This window comes from Suncus etruscus, chromosome 1 (assembly GCF_024139225.1).
Source record: "Suncus etruscus isolate mSunEtr1 chromosome 1, mSunEtr1.pri.cur, whole genome shotgun sequence".
In the NCBI taxonomy this organism is placed as follows: domain Eukaryota; kingdom Metazoa; phylum Chordata; class Mammalia; order Eulipotyphla; family Soricidae; genus Suncus; species Suncus etruscus.
Window position 1 is genome coordinate 5,635,354 of NC_064848.1, and position 19,180 is coordinate 5,654,533.

The 19,180-nt window shown below is 50.2% G+C and overlaps 1 protein-coding gene across 1 annotated transcript in view; it reads right to left on the reverse strand.

Annotated features, from left to right (window-relative positions):
- Positions 1 to 1,035: 1,035 nt before the first annotated feature.
- SMAD6 (SMAD family member 6) overlaps positions 1,036 to 19,180 on the reverse strand; it is a 73,889-nt gene continuing 55,744 nt past the window's right edge. The window contains exon 4 of the mRNA XM_049777901.1: positions 1,036 to 1,698. Within this exon, the coding sequence (XP_049633858.1) occupies positions 1,151 to 1,698 (548 nt within the window). The 3' untranslated portion in view covers positions 1,036 to 1,150. The remainder of the gene's footprint in view (positions 1,699 to 19,180) is intronic.

Sequence of the window (19,180 nt, forward strand, 5' to 3'; positions counted from 1 at the left end):
CTTCCAGAAGCTTCAGTTTTCCTCTTTTCTAGGGTTAGCCTTTGCATAAATCAGGACAACCCAAGATAGCTTTGATTGTATGGGTGGAGGGGGAAATCAGGTATAAGAGGGCAATCCACCCCTCAGATGTCCAGGTGGTTTCTCAAAGGTTCTACAAAGTGGGCTCAAAGTCCACTATCCCAGTCTTTGTTCCATGGGCCATTTTCACCCTAGAAGGATGAGAAATTGTTGTCTTGTGTGGGTATCACTGACATGTGCGTCCCCCATTAGAGTGGGTGGTCGAGGACTGACTCCTCCTCCTCACATTCTATCTGTTTGCACACCACAGCCTGGGAAGAATGACAGTAGAACCTTCTCTGACCTGAGGAGTAAACGTAAGTCCTCCCTCCGTTTTCATTCTTCCCATTTTGGTGAGGATTTTTGGCCATTACCTGGTGGTATTGAGGGCTTCCTCCCAGCTCTGGTTCAGGTCTTGTTAAGACCATTATGCTGTGCTGGGGATCAAACTAGGGTCTACCGTGTGCAAGGCAAGGGCCATCTGTGATCCCTATAACTAACTAACTCTCTGGCTCCTTCTCCTTTCTCAATTTCCTTGTCTCTTTTTTAGGTAAAGGCTGAGATCACTTGAGAAACCTGCTGGTGCCCTGCAAATTCATCTTTGTTTCAAGGAAGACAGTTTAAAAAAAAAAAACTATAAGGAGAATACTTTATTATCAACGAGTGACTGGTATTAGCTTTTTTTGGGGGGGGGGGGGGCGGGGTCTGGTCATGAATATTTCAAAAACCATACACCAAACCGAGGCTCTGGCTGCCCAAGCTCTGCTGCATTGTTTCCTTAAAAAATAAAATAAAGAGGAGGAAGGAGGGAAAGAAAGAAAATATATCTGTATTGAAAGAAGTATAAGCCAAAGTGCGTCTTTCTTGTTTTGTTCATATGCAACAACATTGCACCGTACATAAATAATTACATTGTAAAAATGACTCCATAATTACAAGTATAATATATATTTCCATATAATATATAAAACTTTATATTAAATCTAGGTAGATGATATCTGGGGGTCGAAGGGTGGTCGGCGGGGCTGAGTCTCTGGGCTCCGGCGCCTCCGCCCTGGCATGGCCAGCCGTGGGTGGCCCCCTGGCCAGGCCACTATCTGTGGTTATTGAGGAGGATTTCCAGCCAGCAGGGGCAGGAGGTGATGAACTGCCTCGAGTAGCTGGGCCCCCAGCCCTTGGCGAAGCTGATGCGCACGCTGTTGGGGTCGGAGGGGCCCCGGGCCGCGTCGGGCTCGGGCGCATGGTGCAGCAGGCAGGAGCGCTCGAAGTCGAACACTTTGATGGAGTAGCCGGGAGGCACTTTGCGCACCACGAGCGCGCGGCCACCTGCCGCAGGTGCGTCCAGCGTGGGCGAGTTGACGAAGATGGGGTGCTCGGCGCGATTGTAGGCCCACACTCCGTCGGGCTCCTTGCTGAGCAGGATGCCGAAGCCGATCTTGCTGCGCGTCCGCCGCACCGACTCTCCGCGCTGCTCCAGGTGGAGCTGGCCCAGGCAGAAGCCGCTGCCCTGAGGTAGGTCGTAGAAGATGCTGACCGCCTGGTCGTACACCGCGTACAGGCGGCCCACCCGCGTCCGGTGCTCCCAGTAGGCCACGCTGCACCAGTGGCTGGGCTTGGTGGCGTCCGGGGACATGCTGGCGTCTGTGGAAAGAAGCACAAGGCAAGGGCTGTTGGTGCAGAATGTAAAGAGACAGTCCAGCTGTGGGGAGGGGGTTGGATGAATGCTTGCCTTGCACATAGCCAACCCAGGGGGATCCCTCATACAGCATAGGACCCCCTGAACCCAGCCAGTTGTGAGCCTCAAGCATGGTCAGGCCTGGTACCAATCCGTTTCACTCTCCCACAAACAAAACCAGAATAAGGCGGGTACCACCTATAGTAGCATGTCTGCCTGGGCAGTGTGGGGTGGGAGGTCGTAGTTAGCCAACGCACATGCAAGCACCTTCTCTGTGTTTAGTAGACTCCTAAAATGCCATGGCTAGGGAGAGAACACAAGTGTTTTGATTTGCATGCGGCATAGGGGAGGTGCAGAGTTCTCTTGTGGCACCCGAATCCCAACCCCTAGTGGGTACGGGCCCTAAAATTAAAAACGTAACTCTCTGGGGCTGAAGTGACAGTATATGGAGGAGGTCACTTCCCTTGCATGCCTATGACTTATCACTACATATGGTCCCTTGCGCCTGCCAGGTGTGATACCCCAGCAGAGCCAGTCATAAACCCTGAGGACAGCTGGGTGAGGCCCAAAATTAAAAGACAAGGAAACTCCAGCAGAAAGTGAACCCAAAATGCATAAACCTCAACACAGGAGAAAGCAGGCTGTACCTTACAGGCATGGCAAAGTAGCCACGACCCCACACCCCCCCTAAGGAGGAACACAGGGCACGGAACGCCAGCTCTGTTCAGGCTCTGTAACATCCGCTTTCTCCGGAGCATTGCCAGGGCTGTATCCACTCAGCCCAGGAGTCCACAGCACCAGAGAAGGCTCAGCAGAGTGAGGTGATGTGGAAGAGCTGCCTATGGCCTCAAACCTTAAATCGCATCTCCCAATACCCTGTCCCCTGCCTGTGACCAGCCTCTGCTGCCTAAAGGTGAAGCTGAGGCCACCTCTGAGAGCGGTAAGAACACATAGTGGCAAGTGCCTCAGAAAACAACCCTTCAGGGCTCTGGGGTTAGCCAGTCCTGTGGACAGCCCATCTCTAGGCCTCGGTGTCCTAACTGATAACCACGGGTGAATCTGGGATGTCAGTGTGTATGGGTACATTGATAGGATTCCTGAGACCAGATCAGAACTTTTTCTCCACATTTAAATTCAGCGTGTGGGGGCCGGAGAGATAGCATGGAGGTAAGGTGTTTGCCTTGCATGCAGAAGGTAGGTGGTTCGAATCCCAGCATCCCATATAGTCCTCCGAGCCTGCCAGCATCAATTTCTGAGTGTAGAGCCAGGAGTAACCCCTGAGCGCTGTCAGGTGTGACCCAAACACCAAAAATAAATAAATAAATTCAGCGTGTGGACCCATTAAGCCAAAAGTGTCAGAGTAAGACAGACCAAAGGCTCTCATCACTGGTAGGATGTGTCCAAAGACAAGACTAGGGATTCCCATATGTGGAATGGGGGTATATGTTGGAACACACCCCCTCTTCAGATTTCCAGAAACTCTGGTAGCAGATCAAGTAGGTGTGAGAGAAGCAGTTGTTTAATGACCCCTGTGCTGCCTAACCCTTCATAGGTCAGAGCTCCTCAAAGAATATGGGGGATGAAGCATTCACAGTTTTTGACCTGGACTGACTGATGTGGGAGACCACACCAGGACACAGTGGACAGTGATGCCCTGGGTGAAGCCTAGGGCTCTTTGTGAGTGCTGTTTCACTCCTAGAGGGGGAAGGTGTGCACCCCCAAACTTAGGGGCCCCCTGCTTCCTATTCTCCTTGCCTCTCGCCTGAAGCTGGCTGCAGCAGGTCTGAGGACAGAGCTTTGCAGACAGGCTACTTCTCTGAGCTCCAAGGCTGTGGTTCCTCCATCTCCCTCAGCCATCGCCTAATTAGGAGGCAGCTTCTTAATTGCAAATAAATACCGGGAGTCAGACCCGAGTGAACAACATCAAAGATGACCGAGCACTGACCGAAACTCCTGCTCAATACCACCCCACACCCCACCCACACCCCCCACTAAGGGCCTGGCCTAGTTCCCAGCTGAACTCGGGGTATGCGGGAGGAGGGAAGACACACAGTTTGGTGCTGTGTCCTGGGGAGTCTGGCAGCCACCCAAGGGCCTGGGGGTTTAAGTGCTGGCCCTCCTCAGACAGGCATCTCCATCTCCCATCTCCACAAAATCTCTTCAGTGTGAAAGAGCATTCTCAACAGCTCTGATCTTTGTGAACAAGGGCTGGGCACCATGTCATCCCAACTCCTATGTAGAGCCCCCAAACCAGGTGCTCATGATGGGTATTTGGGGGGGTGGGTGTAGGAGACTACACTAGGTAGTGCAGGTACATGAAAGAGATACAAACCCTTTTTGTCCCCCTGGCCGCTTGGAGATAGAAAGCCAAGGGCCCAGCCCAGTAGAAAGTAGGTGCTGGTTAGAAACCAGGGCAACTCCATCTCTAGGCAGAGCTAATGGGTCAACATCATGGCTGAAGCAACTGGAATACAACACACTAAGGAAAAGGATGGGGAGGGACAGACAGCAAAGGCACCCTGTGACCCCATATGGAAGCCAGGACAACCTCAGTCTCTTTCTAAGACATTCTGGAGCAGCTACATGTCCTTATGGTAGGAGGTGGGTGAGACTAGATCTGAGGGGATGTTTTGAGTCGTGGAAATGCCAATGTCTCATCTGTCTAGTAGAAAGGTAGGACCCTCACTGCTAGAACTCACCATGGGCCTTGGAGAGCCACTTCCCAGCAAAGGCCTTAAAGGAAGGGAGAGGAGGAGGATGGACAAAGGAGTGGGCCCAATACAAGGCAGGACCCCGTGAGCGACAGGCCAGGCTCCTGAAGGTCACTGTGATGCCACATTCCTGCCACCAGAGGAGGGAGGATGCCTGTGGTGGCAGGCAGAGAGGATGAACCCTCGCAGGCACCCGCAGAACCAGCCTCTCTGTGCCTGGCATTCCTTCCCCAGGCCTGTCTGCCCCAGGGATGGAGCTGGGAGCCCAACATGTAATTTTGTGGGGGTTCTGGGGCTCCAGGGAGGCCAACAGCAGTCTGGGGGCGGGAGGGAGAGCTAAGATCCCAAGAAAAGCCTTTAGCCTCTTTGAATCAGCAGTTTTTAGTGAAAACAAAGGCAGGGACAGCCGTGGGTTCCCTGTGGGTTGGACCACTTGTGGAGAGCATGCGATGCAGCTAGTTTGCCTGGTGATGGCCGCACCCCAGGAGTCTGGCCACACTGCCCGGGACTCAGTTGTGCCGGGAAGGGAACCAGAATGTGCCTGAGTGTGGCACCACCCCTCAGATATGAGGGTGTGGTATGTGGTGAAAGCCCAGGGTATCCCAAGAGTGGACACAACCCTCTCTAAGGGTGGAGCCCCTGCTAAGCTGGGCACCCCTCCCTGTGGCACAGCACCTCTGTTCTCTCCCAGGGCTGGAAAGAAAGGATTGTAAAGGGGCCAGAGTAATGGGACAGCAGGGAGAGCTCTTGCTTTGCAAGCATCCAACCTAGGTTCCATTCCTGGCACCCCTGAGCCCTGCCAGGAGTGATCCCTGAGTGCTACCAGGAGGAAATACTGAACAAAAACCCAAACTCAAACCAAAATGAAGCAAAACAAACAAAAGAACAAAAAAAAAAAAAAAAAAAAAAAAAAAACAACAGAAACAAAAAGAAAACAGAACCAGAACCCACCCAGACGTGAGGACAACTTGAGGACTGGAGGCCCAGAGCAGTCAAGTGACATGCCAAGGGGTGCCTGGCAAGTTTGTAGCAGAGGCGGGGAAAAATCCAAGGCTGGTGGTTCCAATCCCCCTTTCCCAGGACCAGGCTGGAGACCTCCACATGCCCAGCAAAACTCCTTTCTTCTGTCCCACGTCATGCTTGTGGCTTCACGTTTCCGTCTAACCGGCAGCCTTTTCATCTACAGCTCCCAAGTCTGGGAGTAATTATGTGACCTGCATCTGGTTAACCTAACACCCCTTTCAAAGTCTTATTTGCCCATTAGATAAGTAGATTTTGTTATCTAACTAGGGGAGGGAAGAGGGAGTTTCCAAGGCACCTTCTTTTGTCATTTGAAGCTGCAGAAATGGCTTCAGGTTCTGCAGCAAGTCCAGAGATGCTGTGCTCCTAAAAAGGCTCAATTTCTTTTTCCTTATTTTTTATTTATTTATTTTTTCCCTCTTTGTTCAGGGAGGAGAGACTGTCCTTCACGCAGTGGGCTTGGCAGTAAAAGCAGTACAGAAATGCACAAAGGACCATGTTAGAAAGAGGTTGGGTGCTGAACTCTTTCCAAAGCAGATCCAAATGATAGGCAGTTTGTCCTGCAGCATGTGCTGCTACCTCAGTCCAGCACTTTTGGCTTGGATTTGAAGCACCTAATTGGTCATTATATCCTGGAGGGGTCTGACCATTGCTACCTATACTGGGCCCCCCTCAAAGCACTCTGTTCTCAGGAGCAGGACTAGCTGGCCCCCATCTCCACACAGTTCAACTGGGATAGTTTTACCACCAAGACCAGGTTGGGAGAAAGGGACAGAAAGAGTAAAAAGACCAGAACCAGACAATGCCCAGGGTTGAAATTTACGATTCTGCAATTGCAAAAATGGAGCCCCTGGGGTATCAGCAATGGTCAAAGACACTTTATATTTCTATAAAGTGGGGCTGGTATGGTTGGTGACAACACTCAGATTCTGGTCCAGAACTAGGTATTCCTAGTTCAAAAGAACAGAGAGAGAGAGACAGACAAACAGAGACAGAGAGAGCATTGTATTAGGGAGCACAAGCGTTGCATGCAGGAGGCCCAGGTTCATTTCAAACACCACACGGTGCCCAGAGCATTTGTGTGTGGCCCCCAAATTCCAAACCCTAAAAAACCTAGCACTGTGAGATTTTTTTATGTATCACCATGGAGTCTTTGATTTTTTTTTTTTTAAGTAGAGCAGACGTTATTTTGCCTGGCTAGTATTAGATAATTATTCCTACAGATAAGATGTGTCAGTGGCATTGAGAAAAAAGGAAAGCTAAAAATTTGTAGTAGTTATAGTAGCAATTGCAGCAGTGATAATATAATTCAGCCAGAACTTTTGTAAACTAGATTATGAGGATCTTTTAAGTGCACATACTGTGAGTCCCTCAGTCCCATTTTACATGAGGGAGCAGAGGTTGGGAGATAGCTCAAAAGCTAGAGTGGGGGCCGGAGAGATAGCAGAGAGGTGGGGCATTTGCCTTGCATGCAGAAGAACAGTGGTTCAAATCCCAGCATCCCATATGGTCCCCCAAGCCTGCCAGGAGCAATTTCTGAGCGTAGAAGCCAGGAATAACCCCTGAGCGCTGCCAGGTGTGACCCAAAAACCAAAAAAAGTAAACAGAGATCTTAAAGTCATGTGAGGGCCAGCATTTGCCTTGCATGCAGCTAAGGTGGATTTGATCCCCATCACCCCGTATGGTCCTGAGTTCTGCCAGAAGTAAACCCTGAGCACCGCAAGGTATGGTTCCCAAACCCAAAACCAAACAAACTGAAGAGTTAAACATGTCTCTGAAGTCCTCAGCCAGAAAGCTGCAGAGCTGGAGTTCGAGCTCAGAATCAACAGACTTCTAGATGGTACTTTACTTATCCCTGTGGCTCGAAACTGAGCTGCCAGCATCCCACACCAGGACTTTGCTGCCAGCCTGGGCCACAGAGGCACTGCGTCTCTGGCTTCAACCTGCTGCCTACCTTCCAGGGAGGTGAGGTACAGAGATCAGGGCCTCAGAACAGCTCCCATGGATAGACACTTTCCTGCTCTGTGTTCACAGTTATTTGGGTGCTGGACAGACTGCAGAGATGGCAGGGCTGGACCTTGGAACCTCCTATCTGCAGCCTTTGCCCATCTTGGGGGATCCCCCACCCATGCCCTCTGGGTCCCTCCATAGAATAGTTCCTACCCTGGGAGACCCTCAAGGGGTCTATACTGCATGCCCAAGCCCTTCACACTCCCTCTTGAGCTGCTCAAGGTACAGCTGAGAAACACACCCAGAGACAGAGTGTGAGAACCAGAGGCTACCCCTGAGCTAATCCTCTCAGTGGGCCCTTCTTTCAGGCACCCCAGAACTCCCACTATTTGGGGGAAGATCTCAGCCAGGCAGAGGTCTCAGGAGCTGCTAGCAGTGAGAAATGTGGGAGAAGGGAGGTCATGGCCTTAGTTTTTCTGTGTAGAAAAAAGTCAAATTAGGGGCCAGAGTAGGGCATTTGCCTTGCATGTGACCGACCCAGAAAGAACCAGGGTTCGATTCCTGGCATCCACATGGCCCCCAAGCCTGCTAGGAGAGATTTCTGAGCACAGATCCAGGAGTAACCCCTGAGCGCCAATAAATATTTTTTAAAATAAGAAAAAGGAAGAAAAAAAGTCAAATTAGAACTCAGCTGTTTCCAGATTGCTCACCAACCTCACAGAAAGGGATTTCAGGAGGAGAGGAATAGTGAAGCAAAGTAGTTTTATTCAGAGACAGATGAAGCAGGACGGAGGAGCAGGGAGAATGTGAGAGCATGAGAATGAGTGAGCAAGCGGTAGAGCTCAGAGAATGTGTTGGAGTCCACTCGCCTTTTCAGGCTGATTTGTCCAAATTGCCCTTCCCTGGAGGGAAGAGTGCTAGGGTACTATCCAGAGAAAGCACAGTGGACTCTTGCTGGTCTCCATACAGTCATCAAAGCCCTGTGTTCCTCTTAGACCAACTCTTTTTCTGAGGGTCCAGACTGGCACTGTCTGTTTCTGCATCTCCAAATACTCATGGTCTTTCAGTTCAGGGGCCTAAGCAGATTCCTTCCATCACACCTTGGTCCTATCACATCCTACTTGTTCTCAACAGTGGCTGCAGCTGCAGAAAGGTCTTTTCTTCTGCTTTGGTGCCCCACTGGGCCTGCTGCTAAGCTGGGCTGGCCAGGAAGGCTCCCACTATTTTATTTTGTTTGGGAGTGAGGGGATAATGGGTGTTGGGTCACACTGGCAGCGCTCAGGATTTACTCCTGGTTCTGTGCTCAGGGGATCCTAATGTGCTGGACATAGAATCAAGTTGGCCAGTTGCATGCAAGGGAAACATCTTACACACTGTAAATCTCTCAGCCCAAGCTTCCCATTCTTTTATCTCATGCAAATGTCTTGAAAAGTGAATCCATCTTACAACCTCAACCTGACATGAGCTTTCATCAAGGCCAAATGCTCAGCCTTACTCATCATCTCTGCCACTTTCCCTGACACCATTAGAATCTCCTACCAGCAGGTTGAGGGACCCTCTTGAGGAGCAAACCTGCCCCTGTCTCTGTCCCCCTCAGTGTCCCTCAGCTGCAGCATCTCTGGGTCCCTTGCAGCCTGGTAAGACTAGTCCCAAAGATCTGGGTCTCGGGACAAAAGAGCACAGGGGAAAGGTGCTTTCTTTGCACATGGCCAACTCAGTTTCAATCCAATGCTCCCTTTTTGTTTTGTTTTGTTTTTTGGGGCCACACCCGTTTGATGCTCAGGGGTTACTCCTGGCTAAACACTCAGAAATTGCCCCTGGCTTGGGAGGACCATATGGGACGCCGGAGGATCGAACCTTGGTCTTTCTTTGGCTAGTACTTGCAAGGCAGACACCTTACCTCTAGCGCCACCTCATCGGCCCCAATCCAATACACCCTATATGAAACCCTGATGCTGTTAGGTGTGAACTCTGAGCACAGAGCTAGGAGCATGCCCTGAACACTGCGGAGTGTGAACCCCCAAACAGAAACAAACCAATGTTCTGGATCTTAATAAGGTTCTTCTCTCATGAGCTATGCTCAAATTCCTGTTCATAAGTTTTTCTAGCTGCTGCTGTGTGCCCAGGCCAAACCCTCTGTGACCATATCCCCAAACCAAAGATTCTCCCCTTCTCTTCCTCCTCCTCTATCTCCTCAGTATTTGGCCACATCTAGAGGTGTTCTTGGGGACGGGGGAGGGGGGGGGGTTGGCCACATCCAGAGATGTTCTTGTGTGTGGGGGGGTGTCATTCACGTTGCACTCTCCAACCAGTTTTGGATTTGAACCCTGGGCTCTAGCATACCAAACATGTACTCTGGGGCCGGAAAGATAGCACAGCAGTAGGGGGTTTGCCTTGCATGCAGCTGACCCGGGAGGGACCTGGTTCAATTCTCAGCATCCCATATGGTTCTTCAGCCTGCCAGGGGCGATTTCTGAGTGCAGAGCAGGAGTAGCCCCTGAGCACCACTGAGCATTGGCCCACAAACCTGATCAATCAGTCAATAAATAGAGTTCAAAACAAAACAAAACAAAAACAAAACGTGTGCTCTGGCCCTTTGAACCATCTCCCTGGGTGCCCAAAGCTTGACAACCCTGCAAGCCAACCTCATTTTTAAAGAGCTGCACTAGGGTTGTTCTCCCTCAGAAATAGGGATCTTAGCCTGTGCTCACCAAGACGAAGAGCTCAGGGAAGCAAGGCAGGGCCAGCTGAGCCTGGGTGGGAGAATTCTGGGGCTCTGGGGTAGGGGGAGGGCAGTCTGAGGGGAGAGTCAGAGGGGTGCTAAGCAGCTTATAAAACCAGTCCACATTTTCCCAGAAGGAACCAGTTTCAGCAACAAAAAGCTCTGAACTTTGCTCCCATTCCAAGTTCTCTTTTGTTTTATCGCAGCCAGACACCAGCCCTGTTTGTTTTCTTACCCAGAAACACACACACACACCCCAACCCAGTCATCCCCTTGTAGGGCAACCTGGATTCCCTGCATGCCCTTTCAGAGACTAACAGAACGCCTACAAGGGGTGGCAGGTGGGAGAAATGGGGGAATCCCAAATCCTCCTGAACCTGCCCCATGTTTCTAAATCCACACAGCAGCCTGTTCACGCAGTGTCTGGGCTCAGCAGCCGGTGCTCATGTATCTCATCCTGGTGAACTCTGGCACAGGCACAGAGGAAGGACATGGTGCTTTGGGGGTTCAGTTGGGGACAGCCTGGGCTCATCCAGGACAGAGTTAAGAGGTTTGGATGTGGGGGATTCAAGGAAGCCAAGTCTGGACACAGTTTGTGCGGACAGACTCCTTAGTGAGGAGAATCTGGGGCATCATTAGTTTTCTCCCATTTCGCAAATACAGAGTTTACTCATCCAGTCTCCTGCATCCTACTTCTTGAACCCCAAATGAAATCAAATGAAATCATATGAGCAATGGACTGCGGGTCCTCAGATAATGCTATTTCATTCACACCCACTAACTTTTGTTTTCTCTGGGGCACTGGGATAGCCTCAGAGGCAGTTTCCAAAGCCAGCGGCACAACCAGAGGACTTCCTATAAGAACTGTCCCTGATAGGCTGGCCAGTTCTTAGGGGCAGGATCCCACAATAGGGCAGAAAGAGCCCAGGAGAGAACCAAAGCATGGTGTCCTCCAAGTGCTAGGTCCCCACACCAAGCTCCTGCTATGGGGTCCCTGAGTTTCTAACCACCCATACTCTGGATCTGCAAACTCAGGCATCTGCGTGTCAGGCCTACCTAGGGAACAGCAGGATCCCCGAGTGAAAACTGTTAAAACTTGCATAGCTGGAGCATCACGGGCAGAGCATGCAAAAACCCCGGGTTCCACCCCAGCACAACAAGATCATCTCAGCTTCTCCAGGAATCACCCTGAACAACTCACCAGAAATAGCCTCAGAGCTCGGAAGTTTGGATCCAACACGCCATGACCCCCAACATTTAGAACCTCAAAGCAGAGCACAAACACACAGATACTGGAGCCTGCCATCAACACCTCTCACCTGATTTTGGCTTAAAAACATGCATTGATAGGGCTGGGATCAATGAATGTGTTCAAATAAACAGAGGCCCCTTCTTTCCAGGTCTCCCACAGCACATATCCTGATGTACCTCCAACACTTTCCCGAGACTGCCTCAGCTCTGAACTGTATCATCTTGACCTGAGCATTGTAGGTGGCTGTTAAAGCTGGCATGGGCTGCTTTGGGAGTGAGTGCCCAAGGAGTGGGCAGCATTGGCATGGTCTCTGTCCCTACCCCCAAGCCCTGCTGAGTGGAATCTAAGATGAGAACTGCACAGGATAGTTGGGAAATCATCCCGAGTCCTGTAGCCCTGAAAACAGTCCATTAAAGCTCAGCAGCCTGGCACTGAGAAGGCAGCAAGTGGCTCTGTTTGCTGAGGTTCACAATGCAAACTGGGCCATGAGTGCCAGGAGAGCCAAAGTTAAAGACACAGCTATATGCATACGTCACTAACTCCAGAGAAGAAGCATCATAGGGTTGATGTCCACCCACTTCGACAGTGCTTCTACTGTGCCTCCTGCTTCTCTAGGCGAACCTGGCTGAGGAGAAGAAGAGGTATATGCCTCAGTTTCCACCATTTACTTTGCCATCCTTGGGTTCTTCTGGAAAGGACAAGAGGCCCCGGGTAGATGCCAGAACCCAAAGGATGGCAATGCCCGCGTGCCTCTATAGCAGCTAGCAGCCTCGGAAACTTGTGTGACAATTGTGAAAGATGTGCTTCTGTGTCCTGGCTGAACATCTAAGAGATCTAATTGGTACCAGTTTTGCATTTCCATACAGCTGCCACAGGCAGGCACTCTGGGCCATGCTGAGTCTCCCAGTACAGACAGCTCAGGACAGCCAACTGCTCCTAAGAGCTTTGGCTCCACACTCTTATCTCACTAACTCTCTAGGCACCACAGGAGGCCCAGTGGAACTGGATAGTGGAGGGTTTAAGACTGGAACTCTCAGAAAGAGGTCAAATAGCCGATGAGCCAGAATCTTGGACAGGGCAGAGCTCCCTTCAGTTCCTCGGTGCATCCTGTATGCCCGCCTGTCAGCATCTCCTCCAGGCTTGGATACAGCACGTGAAAGAGGGTGTAGGCACACGTCCTCCAGGGCCTCCTCCCTGAGGCTGGCACCAGCTTTGCAGCGCCCACCCCACCCCCACCGCCCTTCCCCAAGGCACAAATGGGCCTGCCAGCGTCTGCATTCCTGGAGCTCATGCCCAAGTTGGGCCCACAAGGAGGATCCCCAGTAAATCATGGCCATAAATCAAGGCCATTGTGAATTTCCCTTTCAGCCACAGGCGAAGTCAAACTTTTCCGTCCCCCCCCCAGCTGGAGTTAAGCACTCTTTGTTCATAGGCTCTCCCCTGGCTCCGCCTGGATGGGGGCCAGCTCTCAATTATTAATTAATCGGGGAGGCAGGTCGCATTCCTGGCCACCTAACCACTTCCTCCTCGGCGGGAACTTGCAGGCCGGGCCCTTTTAGTTACATCAAGAGGCTCACAACATCCCAGACCTACTTCGTGGCCACAGCAGCGAGAAAGGAGACTCAGAACTAGAATTAAAAATTATAGTGGAGGGGAGCTGAAGAGATAGCATGGAGATGGGGTGTTTGCCTTGCATGCAGAAGGACGGTGGTTCGAATCCCAGCATCCCATATGGTCCCCCGAACCTGCCAGGAGCAACTTCTGAGCGTAGAGCCAGGAATAACCCCCTGAGTGCTGGTAGGTAGGTGTGACCCAAAAACCAAATAGAAAAAAAATGGGAGGGCAGGAGAGACAGTACAGAGGGTAAGGTACTTGCTTTGCACACAGCCGACCTGGGTCCCATCCCAACATTCCCTATTGTTCTCCCAAACTCGGCAGGAGTGATCCCAGAGCACTGTTGGGTATGCTCCCCTCATAAAAATGAAATAAAAACAGTGGAGGGGCCAAAAAGCAAGCTAGCTAGAGCACTGCTAGCAGGAGGTCAGGCTCAGCACTGCATGGTCCCCTAGCACACTAGCAGTGACCTCAAGGAACACTGAGCTCCTGAGCTACAGCAGGGGTGGTGCCCGAAACAAAGACTAAAAGGAAATCAGTTAAACAACACAGCAGAGATCCAAAACATCTACAAGCCTTCTTTCCTAGGCCATGCCAACCTTTTATATGATGGTGGTACCACAATCGTAGAGTTGTGCCACACCCTGGTGAGAACACCTGCAAAGTGAGGCTGAGTGTTCCAGCCACGGAGACTTCTGTCCATGTGGGCAGGTGGGGAGCTTCCCTTCTACATTGTGCATGGACTTTAAACAGAGCTAAGGAGCAACCCTGAGGCTGGGGTGGGCAGAGGCAAGGAGATCAAGTGAACTCTGTCCTCCAGTGTAAGGGAAAAGATGGCAAATGAGCAAGAGAGGATGGCAGAGGTTACAGACACAACCTAGAGTTGTTAGGCAGTCCTTAAGAATCCTCAGGCATAGTGGTGGGAAAGAAGGTTGGGCCTGTCTTTGGGATTTTGGGTCACATTAGTGATGCTTAGGGCTTACTCCTGACTGCACTCAGGGATCATTCAAGGTGGGCTAGGGAGACCATATAGGGTACCAGGGATTGAACCTGGATTGGCTTCATGCAAGGCAAGTGTCCTACCAGCTGTACTATCTCTGATTCCAGAATCTTTCATTTCTAATTGTATAAAGGTCTTTTCTTTATATCAAGCAGTCTCAGGTACATTGGTAGTGTTAAAAAAAAAAAAAAGGACAGAACTAAATATCCAAGCCAAAGGCAACAACAATGGAATCAAGAGACCCAAATTTTAACAATCTAAACTTAACATGGGCCTGTTATACTGGCAGGCTGGAGGGCAAGGAGGGCGATAAGGAATACACTTGGGGAACATTGGTGGAAGGAGGCAGACACTGGTGGTGGGATTGGCCCTGATTCATTGTATGTTTGAAACCCAACTATGAAGGACTTTGTAATTCACAATGGTTTCAATAAAATAAAATAAAAATTAAATAAACAAAGGCCTTTTCTTCCTACTGCTACCAATTAGAATGGGCAACCCATGTTGGCAGATACGCTGGAGCATCGATAACAATGCCAGCTAAATGCATGGCAGAAGTGAACCCAAAGACTGGTGAGGACCATGTGGTCACCAGGCAGGGTACTGCCATCATGGCTTCCTCTTCACTTCCTCTCCCTGGCCCAGATTTCATGACACAGGATGCCAGTCCCATTTGAAGTATCTCCAGAGAGCCAAGACAGGAGTACTAATAACACTGGGGTATCCAGATAGTCCCCAACTTACAATGATTCAATTTACTCCTTTTCTTCAGTAGGCTAACAGAACCCAGACAGTAACCCAGGTCTAGTTGGCAAGTTCAGGGATGCACTGCTGAAAGCTATGTTTCACTTTCAGAACAACAGACAATAAATCACATAGGAGAGCCAACACTTGCTTTTAAAACAAACTTTGTCTTAGATTACTTGCTCAACTCTGGGTCCACCTTGAACATCATGAGCATGTTTAAGCCAGGCCAAGGCGGTAGTCGGTAGGTTAGTATGTGAAATGCACTAAACTAAGCAGTTCATTCTAAGCCAGTGGGCAGGACACTTGCCTTGTACATGGGCAACTCATGTTTGATCCCTTGTACCCTATACGGTCCCTATGCCCTATCAGAAATGATCTCTGAGCACACATCTAGGAGCAAGCCTTGAGCACTGCAAGGTAGGGCCCCAAACCCAAAAAGAAACAAATAAGTAAATGAAATGTTCACTTCAGGATACTTAACCCTATGCAAGTGGAAGGATATTATTTGTATTCTAGGCATAATTTGCAAGTCTCTTGCCTTACCTCTAAGGGCCTAACTCTCTAAGAAGTTTGCTTGTAGTCTGATAAGGCAGGAGTGTATTCCCCAAACTTTCAGATAATATTAATATTCTGGAGTGGGAGGTTTCCATCTTCCTCGAGGCTCAGCCTTGAGGCATTTGGAGCAACCAGGCATATCATCAAGATAAATTATCATGCACATACAATAAAGATGTAGTAATTAGGACTCATAAATCTAGAGTTTGTAATAATTCTGAAAGCAGCTGGGTTCAAGTTAAAAAAAAAAGTCTTGATAAACAAACGCAAATTATAAATAAGGTTTAGAACTGTTTATTCTAGGAACACTGTATAAACAATGGGCATACCAATTACAAATCGCTCTTATCTGTTCCCTAAAGCAGACCTGCAAATGACCTCTTGTGGGGAAATATGATCCTGTTAGCATCTCCAGGTCTTTTTTTTTGGGGGGTGGGGGGTGGGGGGGGGAGGAATTAAGACAGAAAAATCCAAAGCTCAGTTTCTTAGACAAAGTCCCTTCTTCCCAGACCCATCCAACCTGGACAGACTTAAAAGAGTCCCCACTGGTGCACTGCTCCAGTCTTCGTCTAGATGGCTGGACCTCTAGCACCCAAAGTCCTTCAAGGCTGCCCTGAAAGGCGAGGTAGCCCTTGGCTCCAGCATGCCCACTTGCCACCCAGCTATCTCCATGCCCATCTAGAACACTATCATTCCTTGGGCTCTGAGCCAGGGGACCCAGCCAACTGGGACATTTCCACATGCGGGGGCGGGGAGGGCCTCACCCCAAGTGGAAACTCTTTAGGCGTCAAACACAGTAGGTGAACCAAGGACAGGGGGTATGGCCTCCTGGGTACTGGGCAAAGGCGGATCCTAGGAGAATTGGCATTTCTAACAGCACCATGGCATCCTTTTTCCAGAAAGGTAGTTGAGGAGAAGGGCCCCTTGGTAAAGTTGGGTAGTCAGCAGAGTAATATCATGAGGATGGGAAGCACAGACTGTAAGGGTGGACAAACAGCAAGGCCCCAGAGAGGTGGGCTGCAAGCCAGCCTGAAAATAATGCAGGCGGCTGCAGCACAGGGGGTGGCCCTGCCAAGTCGGGAAAAGGTACCCATGGGAGATGGATAGCAGGTTCAGCAAGGCGGGGCCTTAAGGCTACTAAGTCCCGAGCAACCACTTGAGTCTCTGGGCACGTGGGGGCTGGAGCCATGCCAAGATGACCTGGAGCTGCCCGTTTCCCTGGCATGACCCTGGCTGAGCATTCCTAGCAGCCCTCGGCCCTGGGGAAATGCTGAGGTCTCAGCAAGACCCCAGACCACTATCTGTGGTAAGGAGGTAGGAGGCTGCAATTGCTACACTGTGAGCATCTCAGATGTTTTCTACATCCCTCAGCCCAGAGATCACCCACTAAGGGTAGGGTCAGACTTGGGGACACCTCAGGTCTACAAGACTGGCCTGGAGGAAGGGCAGTGGCTATGTAAGGGCCTTTCCCTCTATCAGTCCAGAAGATACTACTACATGTTCCTGGGCCTTCAAAAGCTGCTCATAAGAAGAGCAGTGTCTGTTCTGCCTGATGTACTCTGGCCACTATACCCAATTCAGGTGGATCAGAAACTTTCTTCAACCCAATTTGGACTGTTATGATCTCTACCCTTTGCCACTTGACTTTTACCCCCCCCCCCCAAAACTAGATAGTTCAATTCATTTACATGTGAAGATCAACTGATATGCTGGAGAGATTATGCAGCAGGGGAGGAGTTTACCATACATGCGGCTGTCCTGGCTTCAATCCCTGGCACCAACTATTGTCCCAGGAGTGACTTCTGAACACACAGGTAGGAGAAAATCTTGAGCACCACTGGGCATAGCCTCCCCCAAAATCTACCCCAATAAGTTAAGATCCACTGAGCAGTACATCCTAGCAGTGAGTAAGCCTTGAGTTGGCCCATCTCTGCCTTCTGCTGAGCACCCCAACTGGCTCTCATGCTCCAACCTGAACATGTGTCGAGTGCTCACTCTAGGACATGGGAAGAATGAGTAGGAGGTATGGGAGGCACTCACTGTGGATCTGGGGTCCAGTCAGCAGATATGCCACCAAAATGCAAGAAAAGACCAGGGGATAAGAAGATCCCTGTGTTCATAAGACAACACTATGGCAAGGGTGTCCAGGGCAGGGCTCACTGATGCCATGAACACACCTGTGGCAGGGAAAGTGCAAGGGGTTGAGGAGAAAATAAGAGATGTCAAAAGAAACCACGGAGACTCCTGTTTTGATAAGCATCATTCCTTCGTCCAGTTCCAAGTTATTTTGTGGACGATGAACAGTTTTTGTTTGTGTGTTTTGTTTTGTTTTCCCTCAAACCAAAGTGGGTTACCCTCCTTAAAACTTCTGGCTGAGGGGAATAAGGGAAGGAGCATAAACATTCTTTACATCTGGACTTATGGGCATGAGCCACAACCCAAGGCAGTTCAAAAAAGAGCAGCAATCCTGAGAGTACCCGAGGCAATTCCAATTGCTCACATTCAAAACAATCTCAGTCACCTGTAGACAACAAGTGCCACCTCTGGCCAGGTACAAGAGTACCTGGGAGGGAGAGGGGGCAAGTCTCCTCATGAATGGTGGAAACACAGGAAATTATAGGGTGCCAAAGAAAATAGCTAATAGCTAAGAGTAAGATCAAGTTCCTTCAAAGAGAAGTTGGAGGTTAGGGGAAATCGAAAACCTTCTCAGGGACTTTCTAGGGGTTACTCAGGCCATCTCCTCCCTTGGCAGAAGAGGAAACTGAGGCTCAGAGAGAAGAAGTCACTTGCCCAATGCTAAGCCATGAGAGGTGTCATATGGAGGGAAGGATAGATCCATAGTACCACAGTCTCCAGAAACAAATCATTCCTACCAGGTCAGCCCACATGAATTATTTTCACATCAAGGGTCTGCTTGTTAGCTCTTGAAGGGCATCGAGTGTGGGGAACAGGGCGCAGTCCTTCTTCATGGGGCCGCAGCCACTCCCAGCCCTTGCCTGAGAAGTGTCCCGCCCCAGCTGGCCAGCACCACATGCTCTCTCAGGCAAAGGATGTGCGTTGCAAAAATGGGGCAAAGTTTCCTATTTTGAAGATAACATTGTAAGACACAGGAAGTCTGCGAGCAGGGCCTACGTTTCCAGGAGGTCCTCTGCACACCCATTCATAGCCGTGTCTATTGTCCATATTCTAGAGGTCCCCAGACAAGGAAGACCACAAGGCAACAAGGTTGGTCCTGGGAACAGCAACAAGCTATCCAGAGAAGGGCAGGGATCTCCCTTGCTCCAGGGAATCTTCACCTCCTGTACACACTCATGTATTTCAAAGGTCCATGTCCTTACCCAACACCCCCAAGGGTTAAAAGAGCCAGTTTCTCCTCCCATGGGCCCTGGTGTCTAGATTCCCAGTGCCTGCCCCTGGAGGCTCTGATTCATGGTTCTGGGTGGAGCCCAGGAATCTATGTTTTCTTTTTCTTATTTTTTTTTTTTTTGTTTCTGGGGCCACACCCAGCAATGCTCAGGGGTAACTACTAGATCTGCACTCAGGAATTACTCCCGGCTCAAAGGGCCCATATGGGGATGCCAAGAATTGAACCTAGACTGGCCATCTGTAAGGCAAGTGCCCTACCTGTTGTACTATTACTCTAGTTCCAGGAATTTATGTTTTCAACAAAATTTAAGAGGCTCTTTTTCTAGCTCAGATCTGTCCAGATCCCAGAGCAGTGGATTTGATGGCCTGGCACTAGGCCTGGCATTGCATGGAGAAAACTGGCTTCCTGGAGGGAGGGTGCCAGGCAGGAAGGAGGCCAGACCAAACCCAGCGGAAAGTGCTTGGTCCCATAGGGGGGAGCAGGACTTTGACTGAGGGCAGTGGCCTCTGT